This window comes from Ursus arctos, unplaced genomic scaffold, assembly GCF_023065955.2.
Source record: "Ursus arctos isolate Adak ecotype North America unplaced genomic scaffold, UrsArc2.0 scaffold_10, whole genome shotgun sequence".
NCBI classification, from domain to species: Eukaryota; Metazoa; Chordata; class Mammalia; order Carnivora; family Ursidae; genus Ursus; species Ursus arctos.
The window spans coordinates 69,338,753-69,354,778 of record NW_026622764.1 but is presented as its reverse complement, the minus strand read 5'-3'; the positions used below and the strand labels follow the sequence as shown (position 1 = coordinate 69,354,778).

Below are 16,026 nucleotides of genomic sequence, written 5' to 3'. Positions count from 1 at the left end.
AAGGGTCAGCTTTATTTCTGATCTCTTCCTGTGCTTAGGAACTGAGGATTAAAAATTATTCTTTTTTTAAAAGATTTTATTTTTTTAAGTAATCTCTACACCCAGATGGGGCTCAAACTCATAACCCCAAGCTCTAGAGTCACATGCTCTACTGCCTGAGACATCTAGGCATCCCAAAAAATTATTCTTGATAGTAGAAACAAGTTAATTTTTTCACTAGTTGAGGATTATTTCAGGTATAGAGAAGATTAGCATGGCCCCCGAGAAAGGATGACATGCAAATCCGTGACACATTCCGTATTTGGGAAAAAAAAAAAAAAGAAGAGGATTATTTCAGGGTAAATACTGAAATTTACCCTTTCTGGAATACTAGATTTTCTTAGTTTGTAGTAACAAGTTGAATGTCAGCTGGCCACATTATACTATGTTAGAACAAGCTTAGAAAATCCCTGTGATCTGATTAGAACTCTTTCCCTGTTAACCAGACTTAAACTTAGACTAGCATCAGGGCAGAGCCAAGAAGGTATTTTTGTTTGTTTGTTTTTTTGTTTGAGAGAGAGAGAGAGAGCATGACTTGGGGGAGGAGCAAAAGGGAGAGGGACAAGCAGACTCAGCGCTGAGAGCGGAGCCCCACACAGGGCTTGATCCCAGGACCCTGAGATGGTGACCTGAGCCAAAACCAAGAGTCGGATGCTTAACCAACTGAGCCACCCAGGCTCCCCAAGAAGGTATTTTAAAAAGCAAAACAAAACAAAAAACAGAGCATAAGAACACGCCAATTCTAAACGCATTTAGATCCTATAGATACAGGATGTATCCATAGGATGTTATCCAGTTGCAAATGAAATGAAAGGAAAACAACAGAGTTATAATAACAACTAACATTTATATTAGAGCTTGCTAAGTGTCAGGCAACCTTCTAACTACTTTGCACGTATGAATTTCTTCAGCCAGCACAATGACCCTGTGTGGTGGGCATGACATAGAGGCAATATTGCTGAGTGACTAGGAAGATATCTGCTCTCAGGTGTGACTGCTGGCCTTCAAACTCATGAAAGGCAAAGATACTATGGGCTGGGATGGAAGGAGTGAGGCTTTATGAATAAAACGGGGGTTCTCTGTCCCTCAAAGGATATTGTATTGCTACTTTATTCTTTAAAAAGAGCTAAGAATGGTTGATGCCTGTGACTAAAACAGTTCTCAGTTTATTATGCAAATTGAGTTTTACTTGGGTATTATGAAATTACGGCATTGCATAGCAAACACCGTTTGGATGACCTGAGACGGTCCATCCCATCGACGGAGTAGCACTCGTGTTACCCAGATCTCCACGGAGCAGCCACAGACACAAGACTGTGCCGGCTGCTGATTTCCCCTGGACACGGGTTCTTCGGAGGCGCTGTAATCAGAACCAAAGGAGGTTAGGAAAGAAAGAACATTCACAAGACCCTGATGATACTCTTGCTAGATATCTGGTGCACATTTTATTTCATTTTATTTTTTTTTTAAAGATTTTATTTATTTATTTGACAGAGATAGAGACAGCCAGCGAGAGAGGAAACGCAAGCAGAGGGAGTGGGAGAGGAAGAAGCAGGCTCCCAGCGGAGGAGCCTGATGTGGGGCTTGATCCCAGAACCCCGGGATCACGCCCTGAGCCAAAGGCAGACGCTTAACCGCTGCGCCACCCAGGCGCCCCTCTGGTGCACATTTTAGCTTCACTTCCCTTGTGGGAAATGTTTGCTCTGGGAGCACGTTCTGTAGAAGGAGGAGACTTCCCTACATTTTTGGTGTCTCTCACGTGAGGAGGATTTATATAGCACACCTTTCCTCGTTATTATTAGTAACAATGAAAGCATAACACATGTCACTATTTCTGGTGACTCCGTAACCCAGATGGCAAATCCAGCGTATCTTCAGGTACTCCTGTTCTGTGTCAGGGAAGACATATGATCTGAAAGCACCTTAGCAGTCATTTAAGTACAAATGGCGTCCTTCGCACTGAAGAGCATCTCAAGAGGGGCTTTTCCTCTTGCTCCTTCTAGTGATGCAGTGTAACAAAATACTTGGAAACCTTAAATGTTGGTGTTGGTCTCCTTACAAAGAAAAACGTTTCATGTGAAGTTTTCTGTTCAGTATTTGTTAGGTAGCCGACCATGTATGTGTGGACAAACGGGTACGTGTAAAGGGACAGTTGGTAAAATAAGCATTTGCCCCTTCAGAGAAAGATGGCATGGATGTCTTCATGGTCAAAAATCTCCTACTATCAATAATGATTAACAGCGTATAATATGACCTACCAGGGGATTGCCGGGAAGGGCACAGGCACGCAAAGAAATATTTGTAGGACGATGTCTACAAGAGAATGAAACAGAGAAAGGCACAAGCAGGGGTGTTATTATTATATTGCAAGCTTTGCGATTTGAATGTGATACAAATGAATGAGTCAGACTCTGCTTTGTGATTTTTTTCTATGCTTATATAATGAGAAAATTATCTCCTTAAGGGCTAGAGTTATAAATATTTGCTTAATATGATTCATTAATTAAACATGTGAAAGTGCTTACCTAGCATAAAACTAGGGGACTCTCGGTATCCGTTTTGTTTTTGCAGAGTGAAAGTGCCCTTGTGAAAGAAAAAGAGCTGTCAATCGAACTTGCAAACATCAGGGATGAAGTTGGTAAGTAGGGCATTGACAATGAGGAACATAAAGACTGTCTTTTCCTGCTACCTATGAATGTGTGTAACAAAAGCAATTATGTCTCATGTAATCAGCCAGGGCAAGGCTGCCTGGAAAAAATGAACCATCTTCCCCAGCCCGGTGGTGGGTTGTTGAAGCCTTGCAGGGAGCCGTAATTTTTACATCTCTGTGGTTATAAAGACAGCTTCATAACAGCTCGCGGTGGAACTAATCTGGCCTCGACTCCGCTCTTTGCAGATGGCAGCATACATCCGTCTGCGTGGTGTGCTGTGACCAGCACCCCTCCGTCTAGGTCCCCCTGGGGCAGGCAGAGCTCCAAAGGAAGCAGCACAGCTTTGCTGGGTACCATGAGGTGCTCTCTGCAATCTATCTCTGGAGATATTCCAAGGCGTCCTGCTACCGGATAGCTTGCCATGAAACACGCTGTAATACAGAAGGAGATCAGGGACGTAAGCCTGGATGGATTAAACATGCTAAGGTTCACGTCAAAACTTCTAATCTTTGGCTAGCTCGTGGTATAGCTCACTCTGAACCCTAAGAGACCTTGCAGATGATAGGACGATCCCCAGACCGGGGGGTGTCCGGGAGATGGATGGGCTTTCACCTCCAAGCCAAAGATCAGACCAAGTATTTTCCATGTTCCAATTTCTTTTTTTTTTTTTAAGATCGTATTTATTTATTTGACAGAGAGAGAGAGCACAAGTAGGCAGGGCGGCAGGCAGAGGGAGAGGGAGAAGCAGGATCCCCGCCGAGCAGGGAGCCCGATGCGGGACTCCATCCCAGGACCCTGGGATCATGACCTGAGCCAAAGGCAGACGCTTAACGTGCTGAGCCTCCCAGGCGCCCCTCCATGTTCCAGTTTCTTGATGCCATTTGTCTCTTGGGGATCTGTTCCTCTGTTCCCCAGGAATCGGTCAGCAGGGGTAAAATTCGCATGGCCTTTTCCCCGTGGCCTGCTCTCTTCTCTTTCCAGAGACCACTTCACCTCCATCCTGTGTGGTCGTGCAGGCAGCCCGCCAACCAAAGGTGTGGCTCCGTTTGCGAGTGAAGGGACTTGAACAGTCCCAGCCATCCTCGGCAGGTGGCACCGCACCTTTTCCTTCAGGCCAGCCATGCAAATAGGCCTTGAATCTAAGACCAGACTTCTCTGGGGAACGTGGGCCCGAGGATGTGCCCTGGACCACATAGTGATATCTGAACACCGTTTCCCCTCTTCCCCACCCCCGGTCTATTTTTTCCCTTTTTTAAAATTGAGCATTTTTTCTTCACTGTGAGTTTTGTGACTTCTTTTGTCTTTGAGGCAGGTCAACAATGGGCTTTTCTCCCCTCTAGGGAGAGCAGTAAAAAACCGTTCCTCCTTCCCAGCCTCGCTTGTGTGTGATCCCGAGCAGCGAGAGACCGCGCAGCTGCAGGGACCCCCGCCCCTGGCCATCCCCTGGCCAGGAGCGCCAGTGCCTGAGCCCGGATGTAGGTTTCCTGAGGGAGGCCTGCCATGAGCAGCAATGGCAGAGTTTGTGAGAGGGACTCCTGGGAAGCCAAGGGCCACGAGTGGACATGTTTCTCGAAATGGATGAGTTTTTAGATTGTTCTGAGACTTAGTGGTTCTGAGCGTGGGCTTTGCAGGCCAAAGACCCAAGTTCAGGTAGAGCAAGTTGGCTAACCTCTGTCCCTCAGGTTCCCCTTCCTAAAAAGGAAAGTCGATGAAAGAGGATAATGCTGATAAAGCAGCGTGGAAAGGAGATTCTCCTATTAAGTGTGTAGCACCTTGAATCTGAAAATAGAGGACAAAATCTTCCATTGTTGCCTGAATTCCTCCCCCGAGGGATGTCTGCACCCCCATGGATAAGCTCTGGATCTGGGGTGTGCACGCTGACCCAACCAGATAAGGTGTACCAAATCCAGGGCTGCTTCCCTCTGTCCTTTCCCGAAGCTTCTGAAGGCAGCAGGAACCACACAAGGGTTTGTATTGTAAACCACTGAGTTTTTGTATTTAAGTCTTATTTGATGTCTGCATTAGTGCTAAGAATAGAACCAGAAGTCATCTGCCAAATGAATCAACTCTGGGGTGAGGTGGGGGTGCAGAAGGCCTTGGCAGCACAGGGCCTGGGCCATTCCACCCAGCCCTCAGCCCAGCGGATGCCTTAGCAGCAACTTCCTGAGCCACTGCAGAGCCTGCACTGTGGGAGAAGATGGACAGTGCGGTGTGGGGATCTACTGTTAACGCTAGAGTCCGCGAGTTCTCAGATCCTGGCCAGCAAGGAACACCCCCGAAGGGGAAAGAGCATTAAGCTTACAAAGCCGACTTTGGAATGATCATCTAGAGAGAGAGATGGGCAATCCTAGCTCCTTACCAATCCTAGCAGCCCTACCCTTATTTAGACCCCTGTCAGCAGAGTCAGATGGGGGCCACTGGAGTGGGTCCTGAGGGGTCATAAGGGGCAGTGGCGGGGAGAGGCTGGGGGGAGTGGGAATTTCCACATGTTGTGAATTCAGACATGAAAGAGGAAGACACTGCAAACAGAATGGTTCAAGAGCACTTATGCAGATCCCGGAACAGGGCTGGCCTGTGCCCCAAACCTAAAAATTACTGCTCAAACTTGTCATATGTGAACCTGAATCCCACCAGTATCTCCTCATAAGTACACATCAGTTGTTTACATCCTTTCTGGGTATAAATACAATCGAAGGCTTTTAGTATCCAGAATCAGTTTAACTGGAGGCTTTCTCAGCCCTAGTGCTTATTAGAATCACCTGCAATGCTGTTTAAAATAATGGTTCCCAAGACCTCTAGGGCAACAAAATCAAAACATTTGAGATTGGGGCCTAGGCTTTTTTTTTTTTTTTTTTTTAATTCCCAGATGTTTATGAAGTACAGTGAAATTTGAGAACCAATGAACTACATTGAAGGAATGGGGTTTTTTATTTGGGTCAGGGACAAGGGAGGGGGGGCAGTAGGGAATTTGGGGTAGTCCTGGGAGGGTGGGGTCCCCCAGCAGAGGGCTTTGGGCAGCAGGAGAGCCTAAGGAGAGAAGCCCAGGTGGGAGGGGAAGGGTATAGGAAGGAAAGATGCAGAGAACAAATTTCACTGGCTCTGAAATTATACATTGAGTTGGCCTGGCTCCCAGAAAAAGGAAAGGAATATCCTCCCCCTTTTTTCACCTTGGCCTGTCAGGCGAGGGTTGTCAGTCTCTGAGTCCCCTCCCGGCTAGGTTAGATGGGCTTTCGGGAACCAACCACAGAAATTAATCCCCTCGTGTGTTTGCTGACACACTTCACATTTACAGTACATCCCCAATCGTGACATGTCTGGTGGAGCTACGACAGAATCTTCTAGAAGGTGTATATTTTGAATAGTGTCCCATCAGAGATTTTGACGTGTGTTATCCCACACTGAAGGAGAATCCTGGTTAGAATAGTTTTTAAGTAGAATTTGCTGGCAGTTGATTTACAAGTAAACTTTGAGAACATCTAAGGAGTGATGTTTTCTGACATCAGGTACGTGGGAGATTTTTCTACACGAACAACCAAGCCTCTGATACCAGCGAGGTGCCCAACAACTGAATTCAGTTCTAGCACTAACTGTCCAGAGTTAGGGCCGCCCCACAGGCTAAGGACTCACCCCACTTCAGATGCCAGTCACATGCTCCGGGGGCCACTTCTACTTCTAAACAGCTGGCTTCAAATCCAGGGGTTCCCACAACCCCCTTCTCAGGTCCCGTAATTCATCAGAATGACTTAGAGAACTCAGAAAAACACTTGACTTACATATATTAGAAAGGATGCAACTCAGGAACAGCCAAATGTAAGACTTGCATAGGACGAGTATTTGGGTCTTGGGGCCAGGGGTCCAGGAGTTTTGCATGTCCTTTCCAGATGGGTTACTCTGCCAGCTCTTTGATGTGCTCACCAACCTGCAAGCTCTCGAGATCCTCTGTTCAGGGGTGTTTATAACCCAACCTCCAGCTTCCCCTCTCCCTGGTGGTCAGGGAGTGGGGCGGAAAGTTCTAAGTCTCACATCACCTTGTCTTCCCTGACCAGCCCCATGTGTCGGGGCCCTAACCTTAGTCACCTTATTAGCGTAAGCTCAGGTGTGGTTAGAAGGACTCATGATGAATAACAAAAGATACTCTTCTCACTCTAGAAATTCAAAGGCTTTTAGGAGCTCTGCTAGGAACCGGGGAGGAGGCCAGTGTATTATTACAGCGCACCTAGCCAAGGTACCAGCCAGCTATGGAGAATGCTTCATTCATTTAACAGGCTCCTGAGCACTTTGTATAGGGCAGTGCAGAGTCGTAGCATTTCAGAGCTGGTGCTGGTCCAGACCTTAATGACTGTGGCCCATTCACCACATTTGAAAGATCAGTAAATTGGGGCTTGGTCAAAGATCTTGGTTAAAACTGGAACATCTGCAAGAAGCACCCAGAAGAAAAACTTTGCTCACCTTAATCTCAGTCCATTCATTCATTCATTCATTCATTCAACAAATATTTATTGAGCACCTAGTATGTATGAGGCACAGGCTAGGCAGGGTCACCATGGATGGGGGGGTCATTTGTACCCTGCAACGGGGCATCCCTCGTAGTGGAGAATGACATGCATCCCCATTGCAGCCACTCAGCAAGCCCTGTGCCCGGGGAATGGGGCTGCTGCCACCCAGAGGAAGGAGCGCTTTTTTCTGATTTGCACAAAGGCAGCATGTGGGCTTGCTGTATACGGGTCAATGGTGACTGAGACTCACTCATGTCCTCAAGGAGCTTACAGTCACAGCTTCATGGAGGAGGGGCTGTCTGAGATGGACTTTGCAGGATGACTAAGATTTGGATAGATGCCTATAGGAAGGGAAAGGGCACAATTATTGAGCACCTACTGATGCCTGCTGCCCCAGTGACTGTGCTCTGGACCACCAGCTGCCAGGACCATTTCCAGGCCTTGCCCAGTCTGCACACCTATCGAGAGAACAAGTCTACTTGTTTCCTCTCTCCATGTATCGGAAAAAAACTTTCCACAGTTATCGTTTAATAGTTATAAAACACCTAGTCATGCTGATAAACTACAATAAGCTATTCCTCCCCTTGGAGCACTTAGATTTTCCCCGGTTTTTTGCTATTATTTGCAGTGTTATGCAAATTACTTTTTTCCTCATGTCATTTTCTTGGGAAGATACTCTCAAAGTGTGGACGAATTGTTTTGATAGAATTTCACGTTTGTTCTAAACTCATCTGTATGTGAAAGATCCTTGATATTTATTCTCTAAATCAAGATGAAAGATTGTGGTGGATTTAACCTCAGTGTAGCTAGGGTTGCCTTATAAAGAGGACATTCCATCAATATTTCTCTCTCCCCTCTCCCTCCCACCTTTCCCTCCTCTCTCCGCCCGCCCCCCCACTTTCTCTCTCTCTCTATCACACACACACACACACACACCCCTGAGAAGAAACACAGAATACCCAGTTATGTACCAGGGTGCAGTTTGGGATGGAGCATTTTGCGGTCTAGGAGTCGAGTCCCTGTGGAGTGGCTAAAATTGCTATCTGTGTTATTTTGTATCTCCTGTGGGTGTGGATACAAGAATTTCAGGTCATCCTCCTCTTGAAAGCTTCTCATCCTTAAGTCACCCTTCAGGGACGATGGCTCTTACCTTGTGTTTGGAGTTGACCTTAATTGGGTCTGTCCTTGGAAGAGCCAAGCTATAGTGATTGTGGGATGAAGGGCATTTTAGATCTCCAGGGGACCGGGATCCAGCACCACATCCAGGAGACGAGGAGCAAAGAGGCTAGAAATAGATGTAATATTTGATTTTTTAATCACGTTTTTTTTTTAATTCCCAGAAAATGTAGTTCTTAAAATATAAGCCTCGATTTTTAGATAGAGTGGTGTTCTCCAAATTTGGAAGTCAAATAATGAATAATTGAAGGGTCATGCTTATATTTGTAAATGCTGAAATAGATTTATAAGCTGTTCTGCTTAGATACAGATTATTTTCTTTTGAGATCTTATGCTTCAAGTTGTTGACCACCATCGGGTGGATATTTATGGTCCTCTTTCCAGCAAAGCTGCCTTATTAGGAAACCTGAACCTTCAAAAAAGTATGAATTATTTAAAAACATATGTATGAATTAGATGAGCTCCACCAGATATAAAAAACATATGCCATGCATAGCTGGCTTTAAACCGAGCCTTCTGGCTCACACTCCCAGGTGCACTGATGCTCTCTCAGCCAGTCCGGAAGTCCTGCAAGTTCAAGGTGGACCAGCACTAACACCACTGCACACCTTCCCCCAGATTCCTGCCCTGGGTCTGCTCAAAGCTGTGACTGATTTGATGTGAAGTTGCCTCTCCTCTTCCAAGCCCTTGATCATCCTGGCTGCCCTCCTTCTGCTTTATTTACCTGACACTGCCCCCAGCCCCTAATGCTGAGGACAAAGCTGCCTTCTGCTTCCGGTGTGTCTTCCGTCACCTTCTCTTCGACCCTCCTCTCTTGACCTTGTTACAGCGTCTGTTCTAGCTGTCCCCATCCCAAGCCAGGCACACGGGTCTTATCTTTCTGCCAGCTTCAGACTTAAGATGGACTTGGCTTTCTTATCTCTCTTGAACACTTTAAAAACACTTAACACTTAACATGAAATATAGTTTTAACAAAGCAATCATTCCGGCTAAGTTTCTAAGGTATTATACAGAAAGCTAAATTAGTAAATCCACATTTTGATTAAAGTCAGCTTATTGAAATGAAGCAAAAAAAATCTGAATGTTTTCTGTAATATAAAAAAGGAGATATTTAAGAATCGTGAGAGCTTCAATATAAAGCTACATAGACATCTAAGTTTGTGACAGTAAGCACTGAAGTGTTATGCTCTTAGGTTACTAACTAGAATGAATTTTTCAGTTTATTTTCATTTATAATTAGCAACACACACATACATATACACACCACTGGAAGTGTGTTTGTGAGACGATTTTACCCTTCAAGGTTATATATGAAATGTCTTCCAGTTTTATGATCACAAGAACTTGTATTTACATAGTGCTTGTACTTACCAAGCTCTGATATGTGATATATTTTATGTATTTCTTCAGACAACTCAATGAAGTAGGTGTTGGTATCTTTATTTTATAGGAACTAGATGTTTAGAAGGATTAAGTGACTTCCTTAAGTATATACAGCACGTTCTGTCAGAGTCAGGTTCTGGAATTCTAACATACAGAGTGTAAGCTTGCCATGGCTTCCCCACCTCACCACCATTTTGTTTTTGGTAATTTTTAATTTAGCAAATTGAAAAATCAGGTAAAATAAAATAGCTGCTTCTCCCAATTCTATATGACTTTCCCACAAAATCATAATAGATGTTAGTATGAATCTTTATTTTATTTTATTTTTTTTTTAAAGATTTTATTTATTTATGTGACAGAGAGACAGCCAGAGAGAGAGGGAACACAGCAGGCGAGTGAGAGAGGAAGAAGCAGGCTCCCAGCAGAGGAGCCTGATGTGGGACTCGATCCCGGAACGCCGGGATCACGCCCTGAGCCGAAGGCAGACGCTTTAACGACTGCGCTACCCAGGCGCCCCTAGTATGAATCTTTAAAACATGAATTACAGTGTAATTATATAACACTGTCATGGTATTTGGCCCGAGGCTATATCCATTAGAATTGAGTTCAGGACAAATAACAGACTCCTCCCAAAATGATACCTTCATCAAGATAGATTTCTCTTTCTCTCATATAAAAGTCAGGAGGTAAGCACCCACAGACAGGTATGGTTTTGCACTACAAAGTCCCCGGGAACCCAGGCCTCTTACAGCAGCTCATGGTTCTACCACCCCAAGACTGTGAACATTTTTCTCATGGCCCAATGTGGCAGCTGGTGCTACTGCCATCGTATTTATATTCCAGGTAGTAGGATGGAGGAAGGAATAAACAAAGAACAGAGAGAGTGGGTCAGCTGTCTTTGGGGGAAATTTTCCAGGATCTATACTTCAGTTTATATCTCATTGGCCAGAACTAAGTTCCAAGGCAAACCTTGCCACAACAGAAACTGGGAAATGTGCTTTTTTTTTTTTTCTTGGTGACCGTGGTGAATTATTTCATTACTAGGAAGAAGGGGAAAATGTCTATTGAGGGCTGTTAGAAGCCTACGCTGTGGGGCCCCAATTGCCTCCATCAGTGAGATGGAGGGAATAGTTCTGTCACACTAGACGATTGAGAGCAAAGGATCTAGCAGAGTGTTTAGCAGAATAGTGGGGGCTCAGTGAGTTATAATTCCCATAAATGTCAGATTGGATTCTGTCGTCCTTCCTCTCACAGCTTTAAAAAAACCTGAGTCAAAAATGCAAAACCAAGAGGATGTCTCAGAAAAAATAATGTTGGGATCACAAAAATATAATGCACATTTTCCGATTTATAAAAATATCTCTTCTAAGCACACCAATTAAAAGGCAGTTTTGTCAGATTGGATTTAAAAAAAAAAATAAGACACAGCTATGTTTTGCTTAAAAGAAACCCACTTCAACTATAAAGACATAAATAACTTAAAACTAAAAGAATGGGGAAAAGATACGCTCTGCTAACACCAATCAAGAATTGGAGTGTCTGTGTTAATATCATGCAAAGTAACCATCAGACCAGTAATATTACCAAAAGATAGTGATGAAGGAGTCAGCTCACCAAGAAGACATAACAATACTTAATACCTATATAACTAACAATAGAGCTTCAAATAACATGCAACAAAAACGGATAGAACTGAAAGGAGAAATAGACAAATTCACAATTAAGTTTAGAGACTTCCCTCATCTCTAAGTATCAAGAGCATAAGCAGGCAGAAAATCAGTAAGGATACGGAAGATCTGAACAACACTATCAACCAACTTGACCTCACTGACCTTAACAGAACGTTCTATCCAACAAGCAGAACATGCAATCTTTTCAAATACACGTGGAACATTGAGCAACATAGAACATATTCGAGGCCATAAAAGAAACCTCAACAAACATAAAAGAATTGCAATCATACTAAATGTTTTGGACTATAATAGAATTCGACTATAAATCAGTACCATGAAAATATCTGGGAAAACTCCAAACATTTAGAAATTAAATAACCTACTTCTAAATAACACACAGGTCAAAGAGGAAACCACAAGGTCAATTAGAAAAGATATTGAACTGAATGAAAATAAAATACAATATATCAAATCCTTGGGATGCAGAATTCTCTCTGAATCGCCGAGTTGCTCTCTTATTAAATTTGCTGGACAACATGGGAGAGACCCAGTATGTCCTGTCACTGTCCTAGGCTCTCTGGCGATGAGGCGAATAGTGTTATTTGAAAGAAGGTTTGGTCTGGTAGGTTTAGTCTCCTGTCAGAAACTTGAGCATGACAGTATAACTTCAAATATACTGCTTTCTTTGCAAGATGGACCACTCAGCATGGCTGGGTTCTGGAATTGCATGACCTTCCTCCAGGGAAATGATATTAGTTCTGAGCTGGGAAAAATTCAAACCAATGATGTCAACTGCCATGATTAGATTGTATTCCAGTAAATGTAATTTTATAAAGTCATTTTAGTTTCTATCCCAAACGGTGCTTACCAATGCACAGGAATACCAAAACTGCAGACTCCCTTAAATATGCCAAAGGCTGGGTTGGGTTGCCATGGAAAAGACATTATCAGCTACAATTTTACCAAACTGCTACTTTCTCTGAGACAATGATTTATTCCAATTGGCAGCAACACATTTTTTGATATTTATAAGACTTTTAAGTCAATACGCATAGCACATTCTAGTTATTTTATGTGGAGATGTCCATTTTGTGATTCCCTAAAATATATACTATTCTATGAGTAAAGATAATTTTTTCTCCTGATACGTGTTAATATTTTTAAGTCTGTCCGTTTAATCCTTAACTAACCTGAATTGACTGACTAGATCAGGATACCAAGGGCTGCCCCTGAACGACCCCGAGGATAAGCAGCTCCTTGAAACTCAGAACCAGCTGCTGCCATAAAGTTGTGACTTTAAAAATCTAATATTTAAAGTGGTGTATGGTTGGCAAAGCCCTTTCATGTATTATTTCATTTGATCCTAACAGTAACCCTAAGAGATAGGTAAGGTAGATAATACCACACTGTTTTAACAGTGAAGAAATGTTGCCTAGAGAAAGTAGAAGCGAACCCCAAGTCACATAACTGTAAGGAATGACAGAGCCGGGTCCTTATCTCATTCCACCATGACCATAGCATGCTGCCCCTGTGTTATAAGATCTCAACTGATACCGAGGGAAGATAATAAAAAACAAGAGAAAGACATGACGTACTATCGATTAACCTGAGAATTGCTGAAGAGCATTTTGCAAAATATGTATTTTAAGTGACAGTCACATACAAATTATGCAAGCGTAATTGCTTCCCACTTGTGAATTTCTCATACGTGGACCCCCTCTTATTTTTCTTTGTATCTGGTACTCTGGCTCAATGCTTATGACTGTGGACCATTCACTGCTTCACTCTATACACTTGACTGAACTCAGGAGAGCTACCCATTAGTGTGCCAGGAGTCGAAGAGGAACGTGGCGTGGTCTCTGATTTGGGGGAACACTTATGCACTGGAGAGACAGGCATAAGCAGATAGTTAAAATCCAGTGTACTAAGTAAGGTGCTAGAGTTCTGGGAGCTCAGAGCAAGGGTTGCAACCTAGGCAGGGATCCAGGAAAGGCTTTTAGGGGTAAAAACTGCTAAGCTTAAGGGAAATGAAGGAATGAAGAAGTGATTATTCCGTATACCAGATCAATTACAGAGCCAGCATTAATGACGTCATTTACTTGGTCTCTCCATGGGAAATGGGAAAAATAGTGAAAATAGATTTTCCATGTGGCTATTCCTAAGAAGAGGAATGAGTTAGGGTTTATGAAACTCTTTAAATTTTTTGCATAAAAAGCAAGGACAGTATTTGGGATATAAGACTCCGATGATTCACTTTTCACAGACTTTTTAACATTTGATTTTTCTTGTCTAATGACATGATGAATTATTCTCATGCATTCAAATAACCACAAGTATCACCAGGGCCATATTCAGGTATTCAGGAGTACTACTATCAATCTATTTGCTTAATTTGGCAGTTTATTTAAACAAAATACCATCAATTACAGTATATTACATGTTTGTGATTCAGGTCACTCTTTTTGATCAAAACTGTAGTTCGTCAGCCAGGTTTTGGGGAAGTTAATTCTGGTGAAGAAGATGAAAGCCAGACCATTTCTGTGTTGCAAGTAACCAAGTAAGGACTTACTGGGTTTCAGTAATAACGAGTCTGATCATGAGCTCTCAGGGCTCCTTAACACAACTATCTTCTTAAAAAACAAAACCAAAGGGGCACCTGGGTGGCACAGCGGTTGAGCGTCTGCCTTCGGCTCAGGGCGTGATCCCAGCATTACGGGATCGAGCCCCACATCAGGCTCCTCTGCTATGAGCCTGCTTCTTCCTCTCCCACTCCCCCTGCTTGTGCTCCCTCTCTCGCTGGCTGTCTCTATGTCTGTCGAATAAATAAATAAAATCTTTAAAACAAAAAGAAAACAAAAAAACAAAACCAAAAAAAAAAAATTAAAATTAAGTAAACCAACAGCTCGTGATGAAGAATGTGGCCACAGTTTAACTAATCAGAATGATGGTTCCAGGCGGAGAGACCAGGCTGGCAGCTGAGTCTGGGCATTTACCTTGCTGGATCTACTGTAGTCCAGCTTTTTTGTTTTCTTTGCTAGTATACCAGAAAGGGCTCTGACTTTCAAGGAAGCATCTTTTAACTAAGTTCACTAGAGCTTGATGTGAAAACAAAAAACACCAGTTTACTAGTTTACAATGGCAAATATATCCCCTCATAGGCAGATCTCTCTAGAAAGCTAAAATTCTAATCAGGAGACAGCTGAGTGGACCAAACTCAAAAATATACTGGAGATAATAATGGCATCTTGCTGAGAGAGCCTTGGGCAGTCATCTCCATGACCGGTTCTTTTCTAGGACCTCAGTTCTTAGCCAGGGATCCCATGGGAGGAGATGGAAGTCTGTTAGCATCACTTGGGTGTTTTTACCAAATACCCATGTCCAGACTTCTGCTTCTAGCCACAATACAGTACTGAACTTAACTTCCCACTGTACACAGCCATGAAACAAACAAAATATACGAGGTACCTGTTTCCAAGCACTGGGTGCACCACAGACCTGTGGTCCTTGAGAAAAGGGAAACACACGAAGTGAGTCCCATGTTAGCCCCAGCTATCTGCCTGGGGCCACTTCTCAGACCCCGGCACAGAGAGGCACTCCAGGCAGTGACCACCACCTGGCAAAGCTGAGGAAGCAGATAGCAGAGTTCGAGCCAATTGAAATGGCTAAAAATTGTGGGACTGAGCCTGGCGAGGAGTAAGCTGAGTAGAGGAGGGCCCCAGAAATTTGCATAGGGGTTTCCCATGCATTCTTAGATGCAGGGTAGATTGTATGTGCACTGGGAGGCCTGGCAGAGGGTGGGTACTGCAGGGCTGGGAGCTGAATGGAGATATCAGAGGCTGTGTCGTGCTGGAAGACATTAGAATTCCAGCCCAGCCAGGGTGGGGAGATCTCTTGAGCAACCCATCAAGCCCTGAGAAAGGCCAGGCTTTAGGAATAAGGGCCATGACCTAGTTGGAATAAGGGTCTCTCTAAGACTAAAGACAGCCTGAAATTGACCCACTCTAAAAAGAATGAAACCAAGCCTGGTAGAATCAAAGCAGTCTAGAAATTTACCTGCCCGCAAACAAAAGGTAACACTCATTAAGGAAACGCCTTATGCTTTATCACCCACAATGTTGGACATACAATTTTTTTAAATTAGACATACAAAGAAGCGGGACCCATAATCAAGGAAAAAAGTAGTCAATAGAGTTGGTTATTGAAATAACACAGATGTTGGAACTAGCAGATAAGAAATTTTAAAAGCTATTATGAACATATTCAAGCACTTCTAGAAAAGTAAGAACACAATGAGTAAACTGGTAGGGAGGCACAAGAGAGAAATGAAAGCTGTAAAAAAGAACCAAATGGAAACATTAGAACCCCAAAGTAGAGTCTCTGGAATGAAAAATCTACGGGATAGGCCTTAGAGCAGATTGGAGACTACAGGAAAAAGGGTCGGTGAGTTGAAGAGAATCAGCAGACATTATCCAGTCAGAAGAACAGACAGAAAGATTGAAAATAGGAGCAGAGTGTCAGTGACCTGTGGGGCTGCACCAAGCAGTGTAGCAGATGTGTAACTGGATTAGCAAAAGGGGGAGGGAGAGAGAGAAATTGGAGAGAAAAAAT

The 16,026-nt window shown here is 43.5% G+C and overlaps 1 protein-coding gene and 1 pseudogene across 3 annotated transcripts in view; both read left to right on the top strand.

The window, feature by feature from the left end:
• The window catches only part of MTUS2 (microtubule associated scaffold protein 2), a 553,081-nt gene that overhangs the window by 490,638 nt on the left and 46,417 nt on the right, over window positions 1-16,026 (top strand). For all 3 annotated transcript variants that reach the window (XM_057309483.1, XM_057309482.1, XM_026493067.4), the window contains one exon: window positions 2,611-2,677. In XM_057309483.1, coding sequence (XP_057165466.1) covers window positions 2,611-2,677 — 67 coding nt within the window. The remainder of the gene's footprint in view (window positions 1-2,610; window positions 2,678-16,026) is intronic.
• On the top strand, window positions 205-305 carry LOC113251603 (U6 spliceosomal RNA; annotated as a pseudogene).